Source organism: Urocitellus parryii, chromosome 14 (assembly GCF_045843805.1).
Source record: "Urocitellus parryii isolate mUroPar1 chromosome 14, mUroPar1.hap1, whole genome shotgun sequence".
NCBI lineage: Eukaryota > Metazoa > Chordata > Mammalia > Rodentia > Sciuridae > Urocitellus > Urocitellus parryii.
In genome coordinates this window covers 28,338,128-28,352,808 of record NC_135544.1, presented here as the reverse complement: position 1 = coordinate 28,352,808, position 14,681 = coordinate 28,338,128, and the positions used below count along the sequence as shown (strand labels likewise).

Below are 14,681 nucleotides of genomic sequence, written 5' to 3'. Positions count from 1 at the left end.
TTAATACCTAGTATATCTTAGATTATTTTATATAGTGTGTGCATGTTTATATCAGTTCAGGACACTTCACTTCAGTCACATCCTGCCTTATGTGACTCAGATAGTTCACAGGTATATGGAAATGAGTTTCTTCAGTCCTTGGGAGTCTGGGCAGAGCCTGGGATGGCTGGTTATATCCATGTTCTGTTTACACATCCTTTTTTTATGTGTAGCATGAATGGAAAAAGGTCAGGAAATGTTTCTTCTTCTTTCTGTAGAACCAGCCACCTTTTGCACACTAAAAAGAAAACAGGTTCAAAATCCCCTTTGGCAGAAAGCGCCTCCAAGTCCTAAATAAAAGCATTTCTTTTGTTTGTGCTCCTGACATTCCCTATAACATTCCTCATGAAAAGATAGCTCCTAACCTTTTTATTATCCTTAATAATACTCAAAGACATAGGAAGTAAAATGAAGATACCTTTTTTGTTTATAATATTGGTGAATATTAAAAATTTGATGATATCTAATGTTGATAAGGGTGTAGGAAAATAGACAACCTCATGTTCTACTGGAAAGTGTATAAATTATTATGTAACACAATTTTATAATGTAAAAATGTATATTCTTCTTGGTTCAATTTTTACTATTAATCATTTTCTTAAAGAAGTAATAAGGAGTGTATGGAAATTTTTTTTCAAAAATGCCTCTTAGTCTTTTATTAAAATAGAAAAAGGCTTGAAATAACCAAAATGCCTAATCATAAGGATTTAAATTTTTTTAAAAAATTTCAGTGACTCTACACAATGTATCATCATGTATTGTTATTGGAATAGCATTAGAATATTTAAAGATAATGGAAGATATTACCTATAAATTGATAAAATAAAAAAGGCTCTGGGAGTCTATATATATCATAAACCCAGTCTCATAAAGCAAGAAATATTGTTTGCATAGAAAAAAAAGATTAAAAGCTAGGCATGTTGGCCCACACCCGTAATCCTAGCTACTTGGGAGACTGAGGCAGAGGATTACACAAATCTGAGACCAGCCTAGTCAATTTAGTGAGACCCTCTTAAAATTAAAAAACAAATAAATAAAAAGGGCTAAGGAGATAGCTAGTGGTAGTGTACCCCTGAATTCAGTCTACAGCATTAAAAAATACAAAAGATAAAATATGCCATATGTTAGTAGTGGTTAACTTTAAATGTTGTACTTTGTGTATTTTCTAATTTTCTTTAGTGAACATATGCTATTTTAGAAGAAGTAAAGATTGGCTCAGACTAAGAAAGTTTTCCCAACCATTTATCAGACTGGAATAACAGGCACTAAAGTTAGCTACATAGTTAACAGAGACGTGTTTCTCCCAAGTACACGCTACCACTGTAAAATGTCATTATGCGCCCATTCTTTGAGCTTTCTTATTCTCTGAAACTTTAGACTATCAGAAACTTTTCTCTTTGGAATTATATCAGTAAGAATAATATATTCTTCTCTTGCCTAGAGAATCTAAGTCAGGTTGACCCACAGAAACAACTTTGATTTATAACCCAGATGCAGAGCTGCAAATTAGGGGTTTCTGGAGGCAACATACCTGTTTTAGTCAGCTTTTTTGTTGCTGTGACTAAAAGGATTTGACCAGAACAATTTTAGAGGAGGAAGTCTATTTGAGGGCTCATGGTTTCAGAGGACTTAGTCCCTAGAAAGCCAGCTCCATTTCTTAGGACTGAAGGTGAGGCTGAACATCAGGGTGGAAGAGTCGGGCAGAGTGAACCTGCTCACATGATGATCAGAAAGCAGAGGGAGAGAGAGACTCCACTCTCCAAGATACACCCCACCAGCCTTCAGTTACCACTCAGTTAATCCCTGTCAGAGGATTAAGTCACTGATGGGTTAAGACTCTTACAAGCCAATCATTTCTTCCCTGAACCTTCTTGCATTGTCTCACATGTGACCTTTTTGGGGGACACCACACATCCAAACCATAACAATACCATATCTATCTTGACTTTTTAACTTTATACATCCAAAAGAAATAGGACCCTGGACTACCCAAAATTGACTTCTTGACACACCCTTGCCTTGAACCCATCAAAATACTGCTTCATTTAAATTTTATCTCCTCTCTGGTTCCCAAAGGAACTTCATCTTTTCCTTTGGGGGATTTTCCACATTTTCTCTGGTATATGGTCTTTAGCTCATTTCTGGGTCCAAAAATCTGGTTTTGTTGGAATATAGTGATCCTGGTAGCCATAGGTTGATAGGACTAAAATATGTTTATAATCAGGAAGAAGTACCACTACTTGAAAAATATTCATATGTATTTTACAAACACTTGCATACCATTTCCCTAGATAATGTCCATTTAAAGAGTCAGCAACAATGGCAAGAAACAATAATATATTAGTTAACATTTATTGTGGGGCAGGCATTGTTCCAGGTTTTTAGAGGTATTATCTAATTTAATCTGCATGACAACTCTATGAGGCAACTCTATCACTCTGTTTCACAGATGAGGACTCTTAAGATTTAGAAAGCTTACATAATATGCCTGGGGAGAACACAGTATGTGTTAGAAACAGGATGTGAACACAGGCCTGTCTGATGCCAGAGCTCACATTCTCAACTACTCTTGATTCATGTTCTGAATTTTCCAGCAGACCCTTTCAGTAATGCCATGGATATGAGACACATGTCAGCTTAGCTGGCTGATATTATCACAGCTTTTGCTCAAATGCTTTAAGTGAAGTCCCTTTAATAAAAACACTATCCCTAGTCTGTGGCAACTCTGAAAACATTATCTTTAATTTTTTTAGTTTTTCTTTAACATTTGCACTTATATGGTCGTTTATAAAGTTTCCTTCCTAATTTTAACATAAAACAGTATTTTAAATCATTCAGTATATCGTATAACTGAAACTAAGTTTTTTTCCAATCTTTGATTCCAAGAAATCCAAAATGTATATGCCCAGATAGTTCTAAAGTAGTAATTAAAAAAAAATATGTGTGCCTAATGAAACAAAGAGGAGTATATATGTGTACATATAAATACACACACAGCATACATATATGTGTTTGATTTGATGTGTAAATAACTTTGAAATGCATTTTTAAATTCAAAACTGTTCTGAACATAGACAGTAGAAAGGCAATGAATATATAGATTTCTAAGGTGATTACTTTAAAATGCTCTGTACCATTTTAGGTGTTTCAGTTTGGCAGGAAAAATTCATAAATGCAAACCTGTTCTCAGGCTTTATTTATTTAACCAAGTATATAAAACAAAAGACAGGTGAGGTGGTTATGCAGAGGACCAGATAACAGTTACCTTTGTATAGCTTTTCCCTTGTCCCTGGGACAAAGGGATATTGCCAGAGTTGTGAAACAGCTCAACTCTTGCTATGCCACTTCTCCCTAACATTTGAGTTTACATTATAATTTGGAAAAACATATATAACAATCTATACATTTTCAATCATTTTCTAACCAAACTCTGCCCCAGGAAGTCCATATCCCCTTCTGGAGGAAGAAAGCCGGATGAGTGCTGGGTATCTCTCAACAGCTTCCTAGAATTCTGAAAAGCCTGGGCCCTGAAGGACAGCCGGCACTTGGATGTGGGTGTTGTATGCTTTTGTTCAGAAAAGTGAGAATGAAAAAAGTCATTTTCTACTTTGCCTTTTGGCATCAAGTAAAAGTGAACTAGTAGACTTTCATCTTCAAACGCTGACTACATGCAAAACACTGTGGGGCAGGTCTGGTGTATGTAAAGTTGGGTTGGTTGTGTATCTTTGGGTTCCACTCTCTGCTATTGGGATCGTGCTGTTTATAACCTAGCATAGGAGAGCCAGGTGGATGTAAATAGCCAAGTGTATGCCTGCAGTGACTCTGGAAGTGGAATGGTAAGAGCTAAGAGCTGGGTAGGGGCAAATTTATCCTATAAAACAGAAGAACCTAGGAAAGCTGCAGAGAGGACTGGCCATGAATAGCAGGATTTCAACAGATGAGCAGGGAAAGTGATATATGAAATCTAGGGAGAATAAACAGGAGAGCAAATGACAGGAGTTGGAGAAGAGCTAGAGTGTGTGGGCTATGCTTATGGTCTCATTGGTAGAACCAGAGTAGAACCTCTATCCAAGAGGGATAGAGAAATCAGTAAGGCTCATTATCTGGTGTTGGCCATGCTTGTATACTTTGAGAATCCTTAGATGAGATGACACTACCATATATTTAATTTTGTGGAATTGCAGGAAAATGGTAGACAGTATGAGCTTTAAGTCAGGTAGCCCTCAGTTGTATTTCTGGCTCTAGGCGACCTCACATAGATTTCTTAATTCATTTGAACACCAATTTCCTCCTCTTCAATGTGGAGACAATTATATTCCTCTTATGAGGATTAAGTGAGTTCATGTGAATTAAAAGATCTAAATAGGTACCTGGTACCTATGAAAGATTCTATAAATGTTAGCTGATATTACAGTATGATTTTATGAATTCATTAAAAATGCTAACTATTGACTTAGACAGTATGTATTTGCTTCAGTACCATCAGTGACTCATTTGTTCCAAAGCATGAAATCACTAAGACTATCAAAAGAATAAGTTGTCCAAAATATTATGCATACCTGTTAAGTGGTAGAGATGTTAACTCTTATTTCTAATTTATTAATATTTATCGAGTATCTAAGTTACTTCTAATAGTTCTGATATTTTTCCTGTTATATCACCATGCTGCAGTGAATAATTGTGTACCTAAATCATTTCACATATATCTTGAGATGTATCCCTGGCTTAAAGTCTTAGAAGAGAAATTGCTAGATTGATGAATTTTTACATTTGTAATTTCAATAATTATTGCCAAATCACCCTTCAGGTTATACTAATTTCCACTTCCATCAAAAAATGTATTTATTGAGTATCTACCATATGTTTGGTGCTAAGAAAGTGCTATAAAGTATAAGACACAATACCTTTCTTCAAGAGGCTCATGATCTAGATGGGGAGAAAGTAGCATATCTTTATTTTAGATAAAACCACAATGTTTTCATAGGCTCAAAAAATGTGTCATATTTTTTGAAGATATATTAGGCCCTAAAATCACTGAACACCATTTTCTTTTTTCAGCATTCTTGGTGGAAGCCTGTCTTTAAAACAGCATTATAAAGTAGCAAACAAATAGGTATTTTTATAGAGCAGAAGTAATTTAGGATTTGAGAAAAGACATATATTAAGTGTACTTAACTGGTGCTGGGACAACTTGAAGAAGTAATACATGTAAGATGTAGTTAGATGAACAAGTAGGGAGATTGTCTTCTGAGGCAGAGCATGAGCAAGAGCCTAGGGAGACTGTATCTTTGTGAGGACAGTTTAGAAATTGACCTACCTGAAGTCCACACCTAGATTGAGGAGAAAAGGAAATTGGGTTGGATAAAAGAGCCAGTGCTAATTAGTGAATGAAATGGCAAGCTGGAATATAGGTTATTCCTTTGAGGAATTTTCTGGAGATATTAAGGAAGGGAGGTTAAATGGTCGTGGGAAAGTGGGAAGGTGTTTTGATGGGGCTGCTCAAGCTGTTTTCATGTGAAAGAGAGCAAGATAGCTTCAGGCAAGCAACTAAAACTGTTTAGCCATTGCAGGGACCCACACATGAGGAGGAGCCCCCAAATAGGGTAGTGGCCAAGGGAAGAAAAAGAAAAGAACTTACTTAAAAATGTTCAAAGGACAGGTCAATTGGGCTTTGAGACTGATGGTTCCTATTAGGATAAATATCTAATTAAGATAATAAGATTTTGAGAAGGTTGGTGGTTAGAAATGAAAATGTAAGGAAACCTATGAAAGAAAGAAGGTAGTTTGAATAGGTTTAGAGAGGGAGGTAGAGAATAAGGAAGAGAGAGAAATTGTTTGGAAAAAGTTAAAGAATGACTTATAATTCTGTCAGTTTAACATAACTGCCTTTAAGTTCATGTTACCTTGTAGCCCTGGTTCATGTACCCACATAACATATCTGCTATTATAAATGTACATTCCACTTTGTATTTTTAAAATCAGTGTGTCACAACATTTATTTCCATGTAAACTTAATAATTATAAATATTATTGGCTGGGGGATTTATCTTCAATCTGATATATCCCCAGAGCTTCCTGAAAGCAGGGACCATATTGCTGTTGTTCATTCCTGTGTTCAGAACATAGGAAAAGATTAACAAATGTTGACCCCTAGATTATTTCCATGTTTTTCTTTATAGAAATTGCCATAACAAATGTTTATGATGTGGATTTGTTTTTGTTTTTTGGTTTATTTGTTTGTTTTTAATGGGAATTATTGTGTGAATGGACATTGGACATTAAGTCTATTTGCAGGACATCCAGATGGCAGTGTACAAGGAGGTGTTCAAAGACATGTTCTAGAGTTGAATGAAAAGTCAGTGTATTCCAGTAGTAGAACTTAAGTCAATGTATTCCAGTAGTAGAACTTCTTGAATAAAGTCCTTAATTTAACCTAAGGTTAAACTTTATTCAAGAATGTTGGGCTCTGATAGTTCCAGATTTGTATATGCTTCTTATATGTGCTTCCTTATCTATGTAGTAACTAACATGAAAATTCACATCATGAGCCATTTTTGTGCTTGTCCATAATTGGGAAGAATTTCAGTTCCATTAGTGTCCTGAGCATGAGTGAATCATTTCTTTGAATTGCTCAAAGACAGAGGTGACACTTCCCTTGGGAATTTCTCAATTGGAAGCCACCAATTGAAAACTTCCCAGTTTTTGGTGATGCCCTGCTCAAGGGAGATTCTATGCAAGCCACAGAATTTATTAGTTCATGGCCTTGAGTTGAAATGCCAGCTCCCTGGAGGTAAAGAGTTATGGGCAGAAGCTGATATGCCCTAAAGGGGCTGTTTTACCCACAAATTAGGTTTTTTTCATCTTGAAGAAGCTTTCTCACAATAAATCCTTTTGATGTTTAAGCCTATATAACGAACTCGCTGAGCTTGCTCTTGGACAGTCTTCCTCCAACAGAGGCAGGCTGAACCACCGAGTTCCACTTTTTCTGTTTTTGTGTCTGTTGGCCTGTTTTTTTCAATTCCCTCACTGCCTGGTTCAGGAAATTGAGTAAACATCTTGCAGATAGTGACACATTAGAAAACTTCAGTGCTCAGTAGTGTCCTAGCAAGGCTTCAGTTTGGAAAATAGCACCTGGACATATACTCAGCTCAAAGATATTTTCTGTGTATGGAGTCCTTAAAGAGCTCTCTGTCAGCTGGGATGGCATTGATCATAAGATAAGATGATATACAGTGACTTAAGCAATTCAGGGTTTTATTTTCTTTATGCAGCAACATGTCCTGAGATGGGCAGTTTGGGGTTGCTTTGACAGCTCAGTGAAGTCATCAGAGACGTAAACTTCTGTCCTCTGAATTCATTTTCAGCCTGTGGCTTCACTCCTTATCGTTGCTAAAGGATGAAGGTGGCTCTGTGCCTTGTTCCACTGCATCCTTGCTTCACACAGGTCAATGAGGAAAAAAGTTGCAAGGGAAAAAAGTTGCAAGGGCTTCTCTAGGAAGTCTATACCTTGAGAATGCTTTCCTGGAGTCTGCACCCTGCAACTTCTGCCTTTGTCTCCTCAGCTAGAACTATGTCAGATGGTCATCCCTCATTTAGGGAGAAAGTTGGCTTGTTTAGCTGCAACCATTGCTTTCCCTGACTAAAACTGTGATTCAGTTAGTAAGGAAGAAAGGGAAAATGAATGTTGGGTAGACAACCAGCAGTGTCTGCCAGTCTTCAGGGGACAGACCAACACTATTCCCAACAACTTGCTTTTTGAGGTTGTGAGAATCAGACATCAATATTTATTATACAAGTGAAGAAATAAAAAAGATGTGAATTTGTCAGGAGTTTATGAATAGCTATGCTTTTGATGAATTTGTATTTCTTCTTTAGGTTTTAGTTGAAAAGCCAAAGAATATATGTTCTATTGTGTGGGCTAAAAGCCAGCCAAATGTAGCATTAAATCTTAGAATGCTGCACAGTTTGTGTCCAAAGTAAGAATTAATGTTAAACAGCTTAATTAATGTTAAACACATTTATTGCAAGCAGATTACAGTCAACATAATTAAGATCTGAGAAACAGGGCAGAAAAGTTTGGTTAGGGAAACCCTAGTAACCATTGACCAGCCCTTAAGAACTAGGTTTATAAAGCCCAAATCAATATGCTCAAAATAGCCATGACTCAGATTGAACTCAGCACTTAAAATGCAAGATTTTGTGTATTTTTCCTGACTCAGGCCTTCTAAGTCATATGTGCATCTAGCTGGTGCTCTAGTCCAGTGGTTCTCAACTCTCACTCTGCGTTAGAATTACTGAGACAGTTAACATGAAAATACAGGTATCTGAGTCCCCTTACAGATGTTCTTGACTCTCTTGGTCTGGAATGGTCTTCTACGTGAGAAATAACAAGAGAGCAAACTGAGGCAGTACCTATGTACTGGAGATGGGAGGACAACCTGGAGAAGCATTTAGGAAGGACCATGCGTAGAACTATCTTTGTACCAATCAAAATATTCTTTCTATTTGTACCATCTAATAGGATCTTACAAGCTGCATTTGACTATAGAGCAGTTGAAATGTGGCTAGTGTGACTGAGGAATTAAACATTTTATTTAGTTGGTTTAAATAGTCACATGTAGCTCATGGGCATCTTGTTGGACAATGCAAATTTAGGAGATTGGAATTGACAGACTTTGATTTCCCAGGAGTACTGAGGAGAGGCAGGAGTTGAGCCTAGCCTCAAGGTTTCTGCCTTCACTGTGAAACAGGTAGTAACACTTAGGGAGAGGAAGAGTGGAGTGCCAGTACATGATTTTTGTGTCACGATTAGCAAGTGGCACAGTGCCCAGGACTCACAGCTTCTGTGTTTACTTGTTTAGTATAAATAAAAGTATCTCTGAAGATAGTATTTTCTTCCTAATCAATCTATTCTCTTTCTCTCTCTTTTAAAATCAGATATCAAATTGTAGTGGAAATAATCCAGGCAACTACAATTAGCAGTTTTCCCCAACTGAAGAGGCACAAGGGTAAGAATATATTTGTTTTCCATTATACATTTTAAAGGTCCTAGGTTTGTCCCATCTTCTGTTGTCAGATATGTGGCAAATATGAATATTTTTCTTACATCAATTTTTCAAATTGTTAAAAATAATAATATAATATCGTTAGAGAAAGTAAATATAATTTCACCCTAACTAAAACCTTAATTTGTATTTCTGTATCCTAGTAGGAACTTTATTCTCTGTAGTTGTAGATTCTAGAAGGTTAAAATAATTGAGCATTTGGTATTTCTGTTCTGTTTTTAAACTAAACATGATTTGTATAACTTTTTCTCATATTGTGGTTTAAACTTATTATTCATTAATATTTATGTCTTGAAACATAATCTTGATAGTCATTTAAATAACTCTAGTGAGTGTTGTTTCATAATTCACTTAATCTTTTCCTTTATATTTGGATTGTTAATAGCTTTTTTCTCTTCACTTTTGTGTTGTTGATTTTATGTGTGTGTGTGTGTGTATGCTCTACTTTTTTCCTCTTTTCACTTTTTTCCTGTTTCTTTCACTTTTGTTTTGTCAATTTTATATATACTCTATTATTTTCCCTGTTTGTTTCTCTTCAAATGAAGTAAGGTTTAGACTCGGGCATGATTATGAGGAATAGTTAAGATGTGCAGGGGCTGGGATTGTGGCTCAGTGGTAGAGCGCTCGCCTAGCACGCGCGGGACCCGGGTTCGATCCTCAGCACTACATAAAAATAAAGCATTGTGTTGTGTCCATCTACACCTAAAAAAATAAATATTAAAAAAAAGATGTGCAGATGGCTTCCAGCTCCCTTGTAGTTTGCTGGTGCTAGCATATTCCCCTCACATATAGGAAGTTGGAGGACTTATTAAAATCTGGGGTGTAAGGCAAACCTTGATCTGCTGTGGAGAAGCAAACACTGCTTTCTCCCTGTAGTAGACTTTTCACAAAAATCTCCTGGTTCACTAAAATCTTCCTGTCAGGGTGAGAAAACAAACAAACAAAAAACAGGAAAGAGTTGGACCAGAGACTTTAAAACATGCTTTCTCCCCAGGTTTCTAGTTAGCACAGAGAAGCAAAAGGAATATTGGTTTGGGGACCTTTTTTTTTCTCCTTGAGTCACTGACTGAAGGTAGTAGTTATGTAAAAAAAGATAGGAAGGTGTTATCAAAGCTGTCTTTGTCCTCAGTAACCAGGACACAGTTTTGAGAAAAAGGAAAAAGAAGTTTTATTGCTTTGCCAGCAAAAGAGAAACACAAGGGACTCCTGTCCTACAGGCTGTGATTCTGCCCATCAGGGGTGAATCAAAGGCTACATTCTCTGTCTGGAGCTATAATTCACGTGTTAATTTGGGAGATAGTCATTTCTTAGAGCTTCTGTCTGGTACCATTCACAAGTCTGAATTACTTAATTCCTATGGTTTGTGTGTGTGCTCATGGACAGAGAACTGGGGAAGAAAGGTAATCCTGTTTTCTCCAAGGTTAGGGAACAGGTCGGTGAGAGGAAGAGACATGTCCCTTTTTAAAATAAGTCTCAGTGGCAGAGGATCAAGGGCTATATTCAAAGTAGAAAGTGGACCATTGTTAAAAGTTGCCTGTTACCTGTGAAGAGGCATTAGTTTTTGATCTTAGCTCAGTAAGGAGGACTGTGCAAATATGTTCACTCTGAGCATTTATGAGCACCTAGTAGATGGTGATGTTATGGTAGTAAACAAAAGGAAATTTCTGCACTTATTGAATCTCTAAATTAGGCTGGGAGGCAATTAGGCAATAAATAAAATGCACATTTCAGGTGATGATGTGTGCCTTGGAGAAAAAGGTAGGTGTTTGGAGGGGGAGTCGGGGGAAGTGGGGTGGTAGGGAATGCTAGAACTGCTGCAGGGGAATCTGATTTTGCATTCAAATAATGTGATAGGGAAATCCTCACCCAGATGATGACCCTTGAGCATTGCCCCAGGAGCTTGAAAGCTTCTAGGGAAGGAGGGAGCCTGAAGAGCTGAGTTGGCAGAATACAACAGTCACTAGTATGGCAATATGTAAAAACGCGGATGTGTAACCGATGTGATTCTGCAATCTGTATACAGGGTAAAAATGGGAGTTCATAACCCACTTGAATCAAATGTATGAAATATGATATGTCAAGAACTTTATAATGTTTGAACAACCAATAAAAAAAAAAAAAAGAGCTGAGTTGGAGGAGAAAAGCCAAACTTGGCTCCAAGGCCCAATCAAGAAGGGCCTTACTGCTACTGTGGGGACTTTGGCCTTGACTCTGGATGAGGAAGTATTTGTAGGCTTTTGAGCAAAGGAACCTCTATGAGGATGGTTCTGCTACTCTCCTTATTCTCATTGTTCTTGCAAAGGAAACATTTCACCTTCAGACATTTTGACAGTATTTTAAAGAGAATACAGAAAGGGATTTATCCTTGCCTCCATTATCTTTTGTTAGTGCTCCTCCTTATTATTATGAGTTGAATCAGAAAAATACCTTTCTTATTTTGTTATTTTAGTTTGGTCAGTCTGCTGACAGAGCCCTACATAGTGAGTGGCTTTAATGACAGAAATTCATGTTCTCATGGTTCTGGAGACTAGAAGTCTGAGATTAAGGTATTAATTCCTTCTGAGGACCAGGAGTGAAGGATAGGTTCCAGACCTTTCTCCATGACTTCTACAGTACTTTCCCTTTTTCATGGTGTTAGTTACATTTAACTGTGGTCCAAAAAATATTAAATGGGAACTTCCAGAAATAAACAATTTATAAGTTTTAAATTGTACACTGTTTTGAGTAGCTCAATGAAACCTCAAACCATTGTTTCATCCTACCTAGGATGTACTTTGTATCCACACTGTGTATGCTACCCACCCATTAGTCACTTAGTAGACATCTTATCAGATTGACTATGTATGTGTTCCAGTAACCCATATTTAACTTAATAATGTCCCCAAATTCAAGAGTAGTGATGCTGATACTGGCAGTTTTATTATAGTATATCGTTACAGTTGGTCTATTTTATTATTGTCATTGTTAATATCTGCCTAGTTTATAAATTAAACTTTATCAAGTTATATATGCATAGGAAAAGCAGAGTATGTATGTATGTATATATAAATCATATATTACATTAAATATATTTATAATCCATATATCATAATTATATAGTATATAATTATATAATATATAACATTATAATTATATAATGTATTATATAATTATTACAATTATTGAATATTTTATTATGTAATAATATATCATTATATAATTATATATATATATAAAATTAAAGGTTGGGTGCTATCTGAGGTCCCAGGCATCCACTGGGGTTCTTGGAATGCATCTGTCTTGCAAGAATGGAGACTGCTGTAGATGGCCATCTTTTTCAAGTATCTTCACATTGTCTGTCCTTTGTTTCTAAGTTTCCTATGATTACAAGGACACCTATCCTATTGGATTAGATCCCACTGTAACAACACATGATCTTATCTTAATTCATAAACAACAAATAAAGTAAATTGGACTTTAAAACTTAAAAATTTATGTATGTCAAGGGACAGTATCAAGAAAGTAAAAAGACAATTCAGAGAATGAGAAAAATATTTGCAAATCATGTATCTGATAGGAGGCTTATGTCAAGAATATGGAAAGAACTCTTGTTACTCAATAATCAAAAGACAAATAACCCAAGTTGAAAATGGAGAAAGAATTTATAGACATTTCTACAAAGATATTCAAACGTTCAGTAAGCAAATGAAAGCTTGCTCAACATCTACATTAGGGAAATGTAAATCAAAACTAACATGAGATATCACTTCATATCTAATAGGGGCAACTAAAATAGTTAATAATATACCGATGAAGTATGGAGAAATTAGAACCCTTATTCATTCTCATTAGAAATTGGAAATGGAAAACAGTTGGCAGTTTCTCAAAATTTTAGGCATAGAATGACCATATGAACTAGCATTTATATTCCTAGGTAGAGCAAAGCTGGGGTGGGGTGGGTGGTGCTGCAAACTTACTTGGTCCCCTAATAGTACTTCATTTAGGGATCAGTGAGTCACCTTTACTCTCTCTAGAGTAAAGGTGACCAACTAACTCATCTTTTCTGTGAGCAAGAAAATTACACGATGTGTAAGGGGGAAAGATTCCTACAGAAGACTTATAAATATAGGATTGGAGATGTAGCTCAGTGGTAGAGTACTTACCTAGAGTGCATTGAAAGAAAAGCAAGAACTTGGGAGACGAGCGAGCAATAAATGAAAGACAGAGACCAGGCAGAGATACACACTGAGAGTTTGTCAGAGCTGACAAATAAAGGCACATCCTTCCCTAGAAGAGAGAGGCAGGACAGGCTTGAATTTTGTGGCTTTTATGGGCCAAGCTCAGGGATCAGAGCCTGTGGGTCCTAATGCAGGAGGCTGAAGGGTGGGGTTGGTATGAGGGAGTGGTGAGCCTTTTCTGAAAAGGCCCTTGGATGGGAAAATGGCGGCTGTCACTTAAGATGGCCACCCAGATGCTAAGCAAGGACCTTACATGCATGAGGCCCAGAGTTCAATTCCCAGTACTGAAACTTTAAAAAAGAAAACTTATGAATACTAAACAATTTTAAATAATGAGTCTTAGAAATTATATTTTGCACACAAAATTTTCTTGCTTCTGACTGTATTCAAATCTGGGGCCCAGTGTATTATTGACTGACACCTGAATTTTATCCCTGGAGTTAGGGTTAGTTGCTTATTGGTCATGGAATTTGGGAAGTCAAGCTAATTTCAATCTTCATCTTCATGACTTTTGGCAGCATTTGACATTGTTGACTAGTTCTATTCCCTTACCCTATTTAATATATATTCTCATGCTAAAGTCATAGTGATTTTTTAAAAAAATCAAGGTCCTGCTTACTCTGGCCTGTGTCCTTATACTAATTTCCACTTCCTGCCATCCCCCCCAACCCACTCCCACACTTCAGCTACATGAATTATTCTTGTTCCTAAGCTCACATCGGTTCCTCCTGTCTCAATCGTTTTTGCATGCTCTCTTTCTTCTTGAAATGCTACCTTTCTCTCAGTCTCTTTCTGCCTGGGTAACTCCTATATATCCTTTGTATTTAATATCTAAAATCTCTTTCTCCTCTGATTACAACCCTACCTCCCCTGATTACAGGTAGAAGAGAGCACTCTTGAGTTCTCTTAGGATATCTCATGTCAGTAGAGAATTAACTCTGAAGGATAACTTAATCACTACAAGTGGGTTTTCAGTTATTTGGAAAACATTTTCCGAGTGCCTTTGTGGATTAGGTACAGCAGTGCAATGAATAAAACTCTCTCTGACTTAAAGGAACTTATAGTCTTATGAGGAGACTGGTAGACACATACAACAGGACGATGTTGTTTGATAAATGCAGGGAAAATTGCTTGTTCAGGATACATAATGGCACAGAAATGTAGAGTGGTCAACTTTATCTGGAACACAGGTCAAGAGTAACACTGAGTTGAGTCCTAAAGTTTGAATGGCTTTCATTCCAATTTGGGTTTGTCTCATAGATACGGGTAGATAGTACCCCATGAAAAAGTGAGTTAGGAAATAACTTCATATAAGGTAAGAGGCAGGATAAGTAAACAGGGGCCTATTGTAAAGGGCCCT

At 36.7% G+C, this 14,681-nt stretch overlaps 1 protein-coding gene across 1 annotated transcript in view; it reads left to right on the top strand.

The window, feature by feature from the left end:
- Snx25 (sorting nexin 25) overlaps nt 1-14,681 on the top strand; it is a 115,643-nt gene that overhangs the window by 54,320 nt on the left and 46,642 nt on the right. The window contains exon 6 of the mRNA XM_026389463.2: nt 8,977-9,047. Coding sequence (XP_026245248.1) covers nt 8,977-9,047 — 71 coding nt within the window. The remainder of the gene's footprint in view (nt 1-8,976; nt 9,048-14,681) is intronic.